At 35.4% G+C, this 12031-nt stretch overlaps 1 protein-coding gene across 50 annotated transcripts in view; it reads right to left on the bottom strand.

Moving 5' to 3' along the window:
* Positions 1–12031, bottom strand: part of TTN (titin) — a 269971-nt gene that overhangs the window by 136685 nt on the left and 121255 nt on the right. For 48 of the 50 annotated variants that reach the window (XM_032479832.1, XM_032479831.1, XM_032479812.1 and 45 more), the window contains 23 exons: positions 11869–11946; positions 11587–11661; positions 11290–11385; positions 10383–10460; positions 10052–10213; positions 9762–9845; positions 9508–9585; positions 8920–9003; positions 8561–8644; positions 8270–8353; positions 7735–8061; positions 7318–7401; positions 6132–6206; positions 5884–5967; positions 5568–5645; positions 5283–5357; positions 4467–4613; positions 3842–3919; positions 2837–2905; positions 2566–2685; positions 2126–2422; positions 1216–1296; positions 356–433 (listed from right to left, as the gene is read on the bottom strand). In XM_032479832.1, coding sequence (XP_032335723.1) covers positions 356–433; positions 1216–1296; positions 2126–2422; positions 2566–2685; positions 2837–2905; positions 3842–3919; positions 4467–4613; positions 5283–5357; positions 5568–5645; positions 5884–5967; positions 6132–6206; positions 7318–7401; positions 7735–8061; positions 8270–8353; positions 8561–8644; positions 8920–9003; positions 9508–9585; positions 9762–9845; positions 10052–10213; positions 10383–10460; positions 11290–11385; positions 11587–11661; positions 11869–11946 — 2496 coding nt within the window. The remainder of the gene's footprint in view (positions 1–355; positions 434–1215; positions 1297–2125; positions 2423–2565; positions 2686–2836; positions 2906–3841; positions 3920–4466; positions 4614–5282; positions 5358–5567; positions 5646–5883; positions 5968–6131; positions 6207–7317; positions 7402–7734; positions 8062–8269; positions 8354–8560; positions 8645–8919; positions 9004–9507; positions 9586–9761; positions 9846–10051; positions 10214–10382; positions 10461–11289; positions 11386–11586; positions 11662–11868; positions 11947–12031) is intronic. The other 2 variants (XM_032479787.1, XM_032479788.1) reach the window with 2 other exon arrangements.

Raw genomic sequence — 12031 nt, forward strand, 5'->3', positions numbered from 1 at the left:
CCTTTGGATACAGCATCATTTTCTATCGTCATTTGGAATGTGTTTGTTTCCAGAGCTACTTGACAAGAGGTTCCAAAATGAATTATTTTTGAAAAAGAAATTGAGGGGTTGGTCAATATTGCTTAATTATTGCTTAAGAAGAGGATCAATACAAACATTAACAAAATTTAGGCTTAAGCTTTTGTTCCCAGAGGGTCATCACAAAAGGGAGGATTACGGTACAGAACATTCATTGAAGTTTACATCATTCAACCAGATTGTTGCACTGAGGGGAGAACGTTCTCTCTCTCTCCTCTCCACAGTGAGTAAGTAAAAGGGAGTTTCATATTACTAGTGAATCAGCAAAGGCAGATACCTTTAGCTGGTGGGATCTTGGGCTCCTCAGGAACACGCACTTTTTCTTCCACCACAATTTTCTTGGGTACTTCGGGTACTTTAAAGATAGTAGTAATAATTTCTTTTACTTTTAAACATTCAAAAGATTGTTAACAAGTAGAGCAAAAGAGAAATGTAAACACAGAACAGAACATAGCCACGATAATAAAATACAGACATCACTTTATCAAATACATTATCGTAATTAAAAGGAATTAAATTTTGATAACAAATACAACAACAAAATCCAGGGGAATTTTCCACATAAGAATTGTAAGATTTGAAAGAAAAATGAATAAGACACCTTCAGCTGGTGCTATTTCTGCTTGTTTTGGTGGAATAATTGGTATTTTTTCTTCAGTAATAACATTCTTAAATACTTCAGATACTTTAAAGATATTAGTATATATTGCTTATTAGATATTGTTTTTTATTTCTATTGTGAAATTCAAGAGGCTTAAAAGATCAACAGGGACATTCAACACACAGTCACTATGTCTTTATATTTACTAGGTCATTAAATTAATAATTAATAGGAAAACATGGATTTATCAGTAAGCAAACTGGTGAATATATAATCAAATAGTACCAAAGAAGGCAAACTGGGCTCACTATTTGGTTAGTAGGGATATTTGCTTTGGGTATTTTAAGTATAACAGTGACTTTCTTTTTTGGTAGAACTTCTTTTGGACCTTCAGCCACTTTAAAGATATTAGTTTGTTTTAGACATTCCCAAAACACAAAACACAGACGAAAACACAAGAAGAATGCAAACTTGTAAAGCAGCCAAGGTGCTACTGTATGTAAATTTAGTTAAGTAATTTTTCACCAATAAAATACCTTTAGCCGGTGGCTCTTTTCGAGGAACAACTTTAGTAGGTGGTTTTTTTGGAGGGATGATTTTCTCGGATATCTCAGGCCCTTTAAAGATATTAGTTTTGGGTTTAGAATGAACTCTTGAAGTCTGATGGTGCGTGATGACTAAAGTTAGTACCATGAGGGCTCATAAAATGCTTTATCTATTCCTATTTAAAAAATTTATACACATCTATTTCCAAGAAAAACTTGAATTTGATAAATTTCATCTGTATTGTAAATTTACCATGTGTTCTAAGCACACACACATTTCTTCATATTACACACGTATTATTAATTTGTTCAACATCTGTAGTGGTCTTGCAGAGAATGTATTTGCTTTATGGCTTATCATCAGAATATGCTAGAATGCAGGTGCTGCTACCACACTTCATTTCCTTCCTTAATGTCATTTCTCTAATGAAAATATGTAACGGTAGAAGCTTTGGATAAGTAATTATCAGTTTGTGAACAGCTGACTGAACTGCTGACAAAACAATGGTTGTTTGGCCTGAACATGTAAATTCCTCAGTGAACTGAGGAGGTTCTTTTTCATTCAACTGATGACACTAGCCAGTTATTCTGGTACCTGTAACAATCATGTAACATCCTTACTTGGACTTTAAAAAGATTCCACAAATTCATACGATGGCCTCATTAGGTAAGTAGATAGCAAATATTATCATCTTGTTGGCTAAAATTACACTCTGTGGTTAATCTCTACTCCGTATCAATCATTGCCATCAAGTAGTTTAAATTCATGCTTAAAGAATTCCATGATTTTATCATGGAAAGTAAGTGGGTTTCTAGTGTTCCAAACTGAACGTGAAATGTGCTTAAAAAAAAAAAGAGCAACAGAAAGCAATTTGTAATATCTGCACAACTCCCTATATACCTTTAGGTGGAGCTTTGGGTTTCTCATATACTTCCACTTCTTCAGCCTCTAAGACTTCTATTACCCTATGGACTTCTTCAGCTCTGTGAACTTCTTCAGCTCTATACTCTTCTACTTTGACGAATTCTTCTACCTCATGGAACTCTTCTTCTTCAAAATATTCCTCAACCTCACGGAACTCTTCTTCTTCAAGAGCTTCTTCCACTTGGGCTTCCACTACTTCGAACTCTGTTCTTTCCTCTACTACTTCCTCTTTGTGGAAAGCAACTGATATTTTTTCTTCAAGGACAGTTCTCCCTGAAAGAGCATCTATTTTAAGAGATTTGCTTTTCTTTAAATACAGCAGAAATAAAGAAGTAAGTTCAAAATATCAAATAAAAACAACTAAAAAAGGCTTTCATGCAACAATACATGAAAATCAAAGATCTTCCCCAAAGTACCTTTAGCTGGGGGAACAGCTTCTTTTTTAGGCACAGGGACTTTCTTTTCAGGGACTTTCTTTTCTGGGATTTTCTTTTCTGGGACTTTCTTTTCTGGGAATTTCTTTTGTACTTCAGGCACTTTAAAGACATAGTTTTAATATTTAAGAATGTCAAGAGCAAGCTTTCATAGCAGAAGACATCAAAAACAATCAAGACAAAGACATAAAACATCCAAATCTTAATGAAAAAAAGATGAAAAGAAAGTTCAGGTTAAAAAGAGAAGATGTACCTTTGGCTGGAGGGGCCTCCTTCTTCTGAACAGGAACAGGTATTTTTTCTTCAGGAACCTTCTTTGGCACTTTAAAGATATTAGGCATTTCAGTTAGCTGACAATACTCAATAATAAACATGAAATAAAAGCATCAGAAACAACATCAGTATTACAATAATCAGAGTCGAAAGAGCCACTCTGTACCACTGAACACTGATTTCAGAGGCAACAAAGATATTTTCCCTGATCATTCATTTGTGCTAACCCTATCTTTAGAAGAAGATATGTCCGCAAAGAATCTGTGCTATCCTATTTTGCTTTTAAACAGCAGGGATTACCAATACTGGGCCTACTTGTACTATTTTTAATTTGATGAAGGCTCTTTTGAAGAGATTAGCATCACAGAGTACTTAAGCCTTGACATAGGTGGCAGGTTCTGCTGGGCGCTGTGGAGTCTGCTGAGGACATCTACTGTGATGGGGCAGCACAACCCAGCCGAGTCAGAGCACTACTGAAGCATAACCTAACTAGGAAGCACTGAGAAATAGACATTTTGTAATAATAACCTTGAATGCTCTGGCCAGATATTAAAAAAGGGACATGAGGCTCTTTAAAATAATTACTAGCTAAGCATCAGAACAGATAATACAGTAGACATAATTATTGTAATAATTATGTGAGAAGACTCCACTTATGTAATGGGATAAAATCTAGGAATTGAAGGTTGGGAAGAGGGGATCCATTGTAATGTATATAAGTATAGGGAGATGTGCTATTGACATTTAAATTCTCAGCTATTTAAAATAAGAATCTTCTGGAATAATTCACACACACATAATCGTTCATCAGCATTCCAAAAAAGGCTAAAACAATTGAATGAGTTATATTTTCACAGGTTCTAAATCAATATCATAAGTTTGCTATTTAAATAACTCTAAGAAACCAATGAAAGAAGATACTCCTGTTTTTTAAAAAAGAAAATAAATGGAATTTAAAGATATTATTAATCAGGATTTGCTATACCTTTAGCTGGTGGTGCCTCCACTTTTTTAGGAACAGGAGTAGGTGCTTCGGGTACTGCTTTCTTAACCACTTCAGGCACTTAAAAGATATTTTATGGACATTTTGAAAAATGACATGCAATGAAAAACAGCCATATACTAAAAAAAAAAAAAAAAAACCCAAAACAAACAAAAAAACCCCCCAAACACAAAACACTGATTTATTTTTAAAAGCTATTAGCAACCTAAATAGTAATTGTATATATAAAGTACTGATGCTGAAGGTAAGAAAGATATTACTTGGAAATTCTATAAGCAACTATAGTATCAACTATGCAAGCAATTATCATAATCTTCAGCAATGATAGCCTAAGAACTATTCTAAAAAGTGAGCTCATAGAAATAGATTTTTTCCCACCTTAATACTGAAGAAAAAACTAAGGATTGAAAACTGTGAGAAAGTATTATAATAGCATTTGGCCAGGAAAAAAAATCAAAGTACCAATAACATAAAATTCTCTAATTGTGTCAGTAATAATTCATCTTCAATTTATTATTGATATGATATAAGAAAAATATACTGATGAATCTTAGGTGTAGATTTGGAACACCATCTTTTAAATGTCCAACTCATAAAAGCAGTGTACCTCTAGGTGGCGCCACCTCCTCAATCTCCTCTATGCTCGGTGGTTCCTCTGGGATCTCTTCTTCTGGAATAGGTTCTTCAGGCTCTTCAAGCTCTTCAAGCTCTTCAGGCTCTTCAGGCTCCTCAGGCTCCTCAGGCTCCTCAAACACTTTAAAAAGATCATTATTTTGTAAATTATTTTTATAACTCACTTGAGTATTAGACTAAAATGATATATCTGAAAACTGAGGTTGTCTGATCAAAACAAGTAACTCATAGCTCAGCCTTCTAAATGCATGGAAAACTCACTCATCCTTGAAAAAAGTCTTACTGGGTCTTCAAAATATGGTAGGCCTTTCACAGAATTTAAGTACTGGGAAGGACCTCAGAGAGTAGCACCTAGTTAAAATTTGTTATTTTTAATGGAGGGTTTTTTTTTTTTTTTTTTTTTTTTTTTGAGGTCAATCACTTAGGGGTAGAAGTCAGATTTTCTGCACCAGTTACTCAGGCTTAACTGGAATTCCTCTTGGAAAAGCTAATCTCATAATTGCCAACCAACTCATCTGATGACGAATTTCCCATGGCAAATTCAGTTTCCCTTCCAAGATACTCATTATAGTAAAACAAACAGCAAACAAACAGGCTAAGCATGCAAGAAGAGAGATTCAATAGGTTTTTAGTTTACCTATCCAATTTCTATTAGGTGAGTAATAATTTCTTTTAGAGTCTGAATGTGTTTATTTTCTGGAGTGAAATGTGCATTTGCCTTCTTAAAATATTGGATAAAAATAAGACAGTGATGACTTTGAAAATGCTGTTTTCTTAGAGAGTCATCTACCTTCAACTGGTGGAACTTCCTCTTCTTTGGGGACAATGATTCGCCTTTCTTCCACTTTCTTAGGTACCTCAGGAACTTAAAAGATATTGATTGTTTTAGGCACTTAAAATGCAAGAACCAAGAAGAGTACATAAAGACTGAGTGCCCCATTTTTCAACCCAAGAGAATAAACATAAGAACGCACATGCATGAGATGAAACACTGACACTGCACAGAATCAGTTAATGAGACACAAATAAGAGGTTTGTGGATGAAGATAAAGGGTCCATTAAAGGGATATTCTACCTTTTACTGCTGGAGCCTCTACTTTTTTAGGAGGAGCAGTGGGTACTTCAGGAACTGGTTTCTTTGTCACTTCAGGTTCTTTAAAGATATACAAGTTTAGTATTTTTGTTTTTTAGGAGCAACATACACAGAGAAATCAACAAAAAATACACAAAGTGGAAAACCGGACATAGCACACACACAGCGAGCAGAGTCCCAGTGACAACTGGACACGACAGACTGTACAATGCCAGCGTTTTATGTTGAACATCCTGAGCGGCTGGCATCACAGTTCAGCATTGGGGCAGCAAACACATCCCTGCTGGGAGTGATGTACCTTTGGCAGGAGGAGCCACTGCTTTCTTAAGAGCTGGAGGAGGCACCTTCTTTTCTGGTTCAGGTTTCTTAGGCACCACAGGCACTTAAAAGATATTATTTTATTTCATAAGTTCAGTTTCACAGACACAGAGACAACAGACACCACAAAAATGTAAGTTACGTTAACAAGTACTGAGATGGGACATTCTGGCTTTTACAGGTGAAGAAAGAAATGGCAGTGTCTAGTTTGCTTGGGAACAGCAGTACCTGCGGCAGGAGGAGCCTCCTCTTTCTTGGGAACGATCACTTTCTTCTCTGGCACTTTCTTCTTAACTTCAGGCACTTTAAAGACATCATTTTATGACAAGAATTCATTGTGAGGGATATAAGAGAGAGAACACAAGAAGTCCACACACAGAAAGACCAACATGCAACAGTTGCTCAGGATAGGGACGTAATGTAAGTCGAGAGCCCAAACGTGATGATATAATTAGGTTTTGTGGAGTAAGGGGTCAGCAACCTATTCAAATACTACAGGAGAGATGCTGTCATTTCATCCATTTAAATTTCACCAGTAATTTATTAAGTCATTATCTATAAAATATTTCTGGTTCTTGAAATCCAATAAAGGATCAGCTTTACCATTTCATTGATTATAAGACTATTTAACCTGGTGGAGAGGTCATGCTTATTTTAAGCAGTAATGCCATCAACTTTTGCAGAAAATATTATTGTGCTTTGAGGTATAAATACATGTCCTGGACTACGAGCTGGTTGACTGTAATAAATCTGTATACTATTCATTTAGTGATAGAATACTTTCACATACCTTACTTTATTTTATCCTCTCAATAATATCTGAGCCACTAGGACTGATATTAGTATCCCCAGTTTACAGGAGAACTTTAGGCTCAGATCATTTAAAGGACCTGCTCAGGGTAACACAGCAAGACACAAAGCCAAGGCTAAAAACAAAACCTGCTGAGCTACCACTTACATGTATTTATCAGAAGATATAAGGTATTACTCAGTGTTTTGATAAATACATTAATCTTTCTTTTATATTTTCATCCTGATTTTATAAAGGCACTAAACTTAAATGGTTGAAGGACAGACATTTAGGAAGATTTATTCATTATATTTTTCAGGTATCTTTTTCGTGTAGAAAATTTAGCCTTGAAATATATCTATATGAAAATTATGATGCTTAATAAAGTTATAGGGAATTGCATAGAAATTTTGTGGCAGCTTTGGGACAACACTTCCTTTCATCTTTGGTTTTGAATACTGCTTTCATCCAACGAAAAGCGGGTATCAGTGTTCCAGAACATTTTTAAAAGTAAACAGTGACTGTCTAGTTTATAAATATCAATTTTCCTAAATCTCAGTTCTATCATAATCTTTCTGGTGAACATATGGATAAAGAATGTGTATTAACTTTGGGGAGGTGTACCTTTGGGTGGTGGAGGTTCCACTTTTTTAGGAGCTGGAACAGGGACTTTCTTCTCTGGTACAGGTTTCTTTGGTACTTCGGGCACTTAAAATTAAACATTCATTTTAAGACATTAAAAATCACATGTACAGTATTATATATAAAATAAAAAGACACATGAGAATAAGACCACAAACAACTAAATAACACTTCACATCATGAAATCTGAAAAGACATTCAGATAATTTACAATAGACAAACACATAAGACAAGACACAAAATATTAAGAGCACACATGCTTTGGATGTTTTCTAAGGTTTAGATGGTAGAAAATGTAAAGAGTAAAGCATCATAGATAAAATTAGAGATGAATAAAGTAACAGGAAGGCAGAATTCAACACAATAGAGGCCTGAAGACTCCAAGAAGAGCTGCCATACCTCGTGCAGGTACTGGCACCTTAGGTTTAATTTCTGGAAGAACTTCTTCTTTAGGTACAAATTCTTCTTCCTCAGGAGGAATTTCTTCTTCTTCAGGAGGAACTTCTTCCTCCTCTGGTGGAAATTCCTCTTCCTCAGGGGGAACTTCCTCTTCCTCAGGTAGAATTTCCTCTTCCTCAGGGGGAACTTCCTCTTCCTCAGGGAGAACTTCCTCTTCCTCAGGGAGAACTTCCTCTTCAAGAACAATTTCTTCTTCAAATGTAACTTCCTCCTTCCGAAGCAGAGCTACAGGAACAGGAACTGGAACTGGCTCGCGTTTCTTCGGCACTTTAAAGATATTCGTTCAATTGTACAAGCATCACTTTCATGTACCATATTGATAACAATGGGACAACATGAAAAGCAAATATTCTGTGATCGTAAAGCATCAATTGTCACCAAAGTCAATGTCATCAAGCATTAATTATAATTAGTGAGGCTGTATAATACCAGTTAGTGGTCCTTCCTGCCTTGGTTCTGTTAGAGATTAATGTACCTTTGGGTGGTGGAGCTTCCACTTTTTTCGGAACAGGTGTTGGCTTCTTTTCTTCTGGGATGATCTTCTTGGGCACCTCTGGCACTTTAAAGATATTATTTGTCTTTAAGAATGTGTTATTTTATATGTCTTAGAGCAACAGACACATAAAAGGATCACAAAACACCTGACTTTTATATTTCTAACAAGATAGACAACTGTTTATAACATGTAATGTTATGAGGAAATTTGTACATAAATATAAGAACTGTAATTTTTTTCCCACAGACATTAAATGATGAAGTGATGTACCTTTTGCAGGTGGAGCCTCTACTTTCTTAGGAGCAGGAACCGGCACCTTCTTCTCAGGCACAGGCTTCTTGGGGACTTCTGGCACTTTAAAGAAATGATTCAGAGAAAAATTTTATACAACATAAAACTTTGAGTCCAAGTATGGTCTCAAAAATATTAAGACAAGGTCATAAGAATATGACCAAGTTATTTCAAGAAGAATTTTACTTTTAAAATAAAATACTTTCTCTTTCATAAAGGAATAGTAACAAATCGCATTCCCAAAGAGCATAGAATTTAATTTAATTTAACCATTTAGTTTTTCACTCATATACAAACTTGAAATTTAAAAACCATTATGACATTGCAAGTTCAGGTACCTTTGGCAGGTGGAGCTTCCACCTTTTTAGGAACTGGAACTGGCACCTTCTCCTCTGGTACAGGTTTCTTGGGTACCTCAGGAACTTTAAAGATATCAAATAGGGTTAGTGTCACATTTTTTTACTCATAGATAAGAATCCTACCATTTAGACCTTATTGAAGTATCACAGATACCCTAACAATTTCACTTTAAGGTGGAAAATAACAGTTATAATATCCACAACACAAAGGTCAGGAAATGCACAAAAATTAAGATTAAAAAACACTGAAAAAACATAGACTGATAATAAAGACAACACATGATGTATAGGAAATGGTGATTTTTGTCCATTTTGGTATTACCCTAAGAATTTATTTTACTTTAAGAACTTTCCACTAAAGAGGAGGAGCCCAGCATGAAACGCCGGCATGCTTTGATGGTAAAATTCAGAGACGAATACACAGTAAACTGCTCCGGCAACCAGCAGGGTGGTTGTGGCATTAATATTGTTAATCTTGTCATGGGGAAAGAACTGATACGGCTCACCAAGTTACACTATGTGGGTAAATTATTACATTATTCCACTGATGGATATAAAGAGATGTACCTTTAGCTGGTGGAGCCTTCTCTTTTTTAGCAATGGGCACAGGAACTTTCTCCTCTGGCTTCTTAGGAATCTCAGGCACTTTAAAGATATTGTTTATCAGTAAGTTCTTACTAACAGTACCAACACATCCACATAAAAGACAGTTAACATTTCTAACAACAGATAGTAACACACACAAGGGTTTGAAGTCAGAAGACAGCTATTGACAGGTAGATTAAGTCTGTTATATGCTCATGATCTCAGTGGTGGTGTACCTTTTGCTGGTGGGGCTTCCTTCTTTTTGGGAACAGGAACAGGCTTCTTCTCTTCTGGAACAGGTTTCTTGGGTACCTCAGGCACTTTAAAGATATCATTAAAATTTTTGGAAATTGTTGCAGAAAAGATAGAAAATGTGAAAAGCAACTGCAGAAATCATACTTCAGTATCTAAAATTGTCTGTTTCTAAAATTAGCAAAATTGGTCATTGGTGCTAAAAAAACCCCCAGAATCTGACCAAATTGGACACCCAGACTCCAACGATCCCTCTGCGGGAGATATAAACTACCTTTGACTGGTATCACTGGTACCACTTCTTCTTCAGTTACGATTTCCTCTTCCTCATGAAGGTACTCTTCTTCTTCTTCAAAATATTCCTCTACTTGGGTGACAACTTCTTCTTCAAAGGCAATCTCTTCTGGTTCTTCTTCTCTTGTAGGTACTTCTGGCACTTTAAAGATATTATCTTTGGTTTGGACATTTTCCAATTACTCAACAAAATTAAGACACGTTAGGAACATTGCCATTTGTTACAGAAGAAGAACTTTGCACATAGAACTGAACATGAATTTCATACCAAAGAAGACAGACAACACATTAAAAAGAGTGGTATTAGGTACCTTTAACAGGTGCTGCTACTTCTTTTTTAGGAACAGGTACTTTTTCTTCTGTGACAACCCTCTTAGGCTTCAGGGGCACTTGAAATATTAAGTATAAGGACATTTTACTGTCAGAAACAGGCTATCCAGCCAATGTTTGCTCTGTTGTACTTGAAGGAGATAGACTAATTTTGCAAGTGCCTCTCGTGATATTTATGCAATTGTTAATCAGAATAATTTTGCAACTGCCTCTCATGTGATAGATATGTGATTGTTCATCTATAAGAAACTTCATATTTTCCATGGAAAGGATTCTGAACCACATTAGCATAAAAACATACAGAAATACTCAAGGAAGTCTGAGGCAGCAGAATCCAAGTGTGAAATGATGTTTAGTGTTAGGTATCTCCACTTGTAGAAAACATCCTTTACTGAAAAGCTAAATTTACTTCTGGATAAGTATACTTTCTGAAATTGCAGAGAAGTTACTTAATACCTAGTAAAAAGCAGAGAAACATGGCTAGACACTGAGTTGACTCTTTTTTCAATCTTCAAAATGACTTTAGGATCAATAAACAGATACTGAACTATGGTGAATGTAGTTATGTCACTACACCAATTTAGATAAGTCAGGAATGTGCCAAATGGTCACAGATTTTAAATCCAAACATTCTATTTTATGTGTATTGCAGCCATGTGTTAGGACATAGCCATTGTATGATATGTATTTTGTGTGAATGTATTTTGAAATCACTTTTCCTTTTCAGGTAACATTATTTTTTTATCCTGTACTTACATATTTTTACATCTAATATCCTCCTAATGATTAATTGAAAAGACACAGAACAACAACAAAAAAGCAAAACATAGCTAATTTAATTTCAAAAGAGACATTATAAAAAACCACAATCGAGGAAGGAAATTATACCTTTAGCAGCTGGTTCAGTAGTCACCTGCTCTTTTTCACGTTTGGTAATTGAAATGTGTATTTTTTCCTCAACAACTTTCTTTGCTTCTTCAGGTGCTTTAAAGATATTATTGAAGACCATTAAAACCAACCACATGAATACCAAGTAAATAAAAATACATGAAACACTGTGAAAGGCAAGAATCAGGACCAAACAATACATTCAGTGAAAACAAAGAACATGATACAAGGTAGTAAGACATGCTCCAGAACATAAGTAACAAAGATGTTTTTGGTAGTTATTACGCTGCCATGTACCTTTGGGCGGTAGAGGTTTGAGTTTCTTAGGAATGAGCACTGGTACTTTTTCTTCAGGGACAGCTTTCTTTGGCACTTTAAAATATCAATATTAACAGATTTAAAAACCTGAACCAGATTTCTTAAGAGTAGTAAGAACAAAAAATTAAGAAATACGATGTACAACATAACATCCCCAAACACACACGCGAATGGTACACGGCCACATCAACATGGATTTGGAGCATGACAGACTTGTAGGAACCACAGGTCTCGTAACTGATAATGTCTTTCTCACTCTACCTTTAGCTGGTGGGGCCTTTGGTTTGGTGGGAACCGGTTCTTCTGGGACAGGCTTTACTGGGATGGGCTTCTCAGGTTCTTTAAAAATACATACAGGGTATTTAATGTTAGACTTTAGAACATAAGTTTAAAAATGGTATTTCTTCAATGGACTCAGAGAATT

The sequence above is a fragment of the Camelus ferus genome, chromosome 5 (assembly GCF_009834535.1).
Source record: "Camelus ferus isolate YT-003-E chromosome 5, BCGSAC_Cfer_1.0, whole genome shotgun sequence".
Lineage (NCBI taxonomy): Eukaryota > Metazoa > Chordata > Mammalia > Artiodactyla > Camelidae > Camelus > Camelus ferus.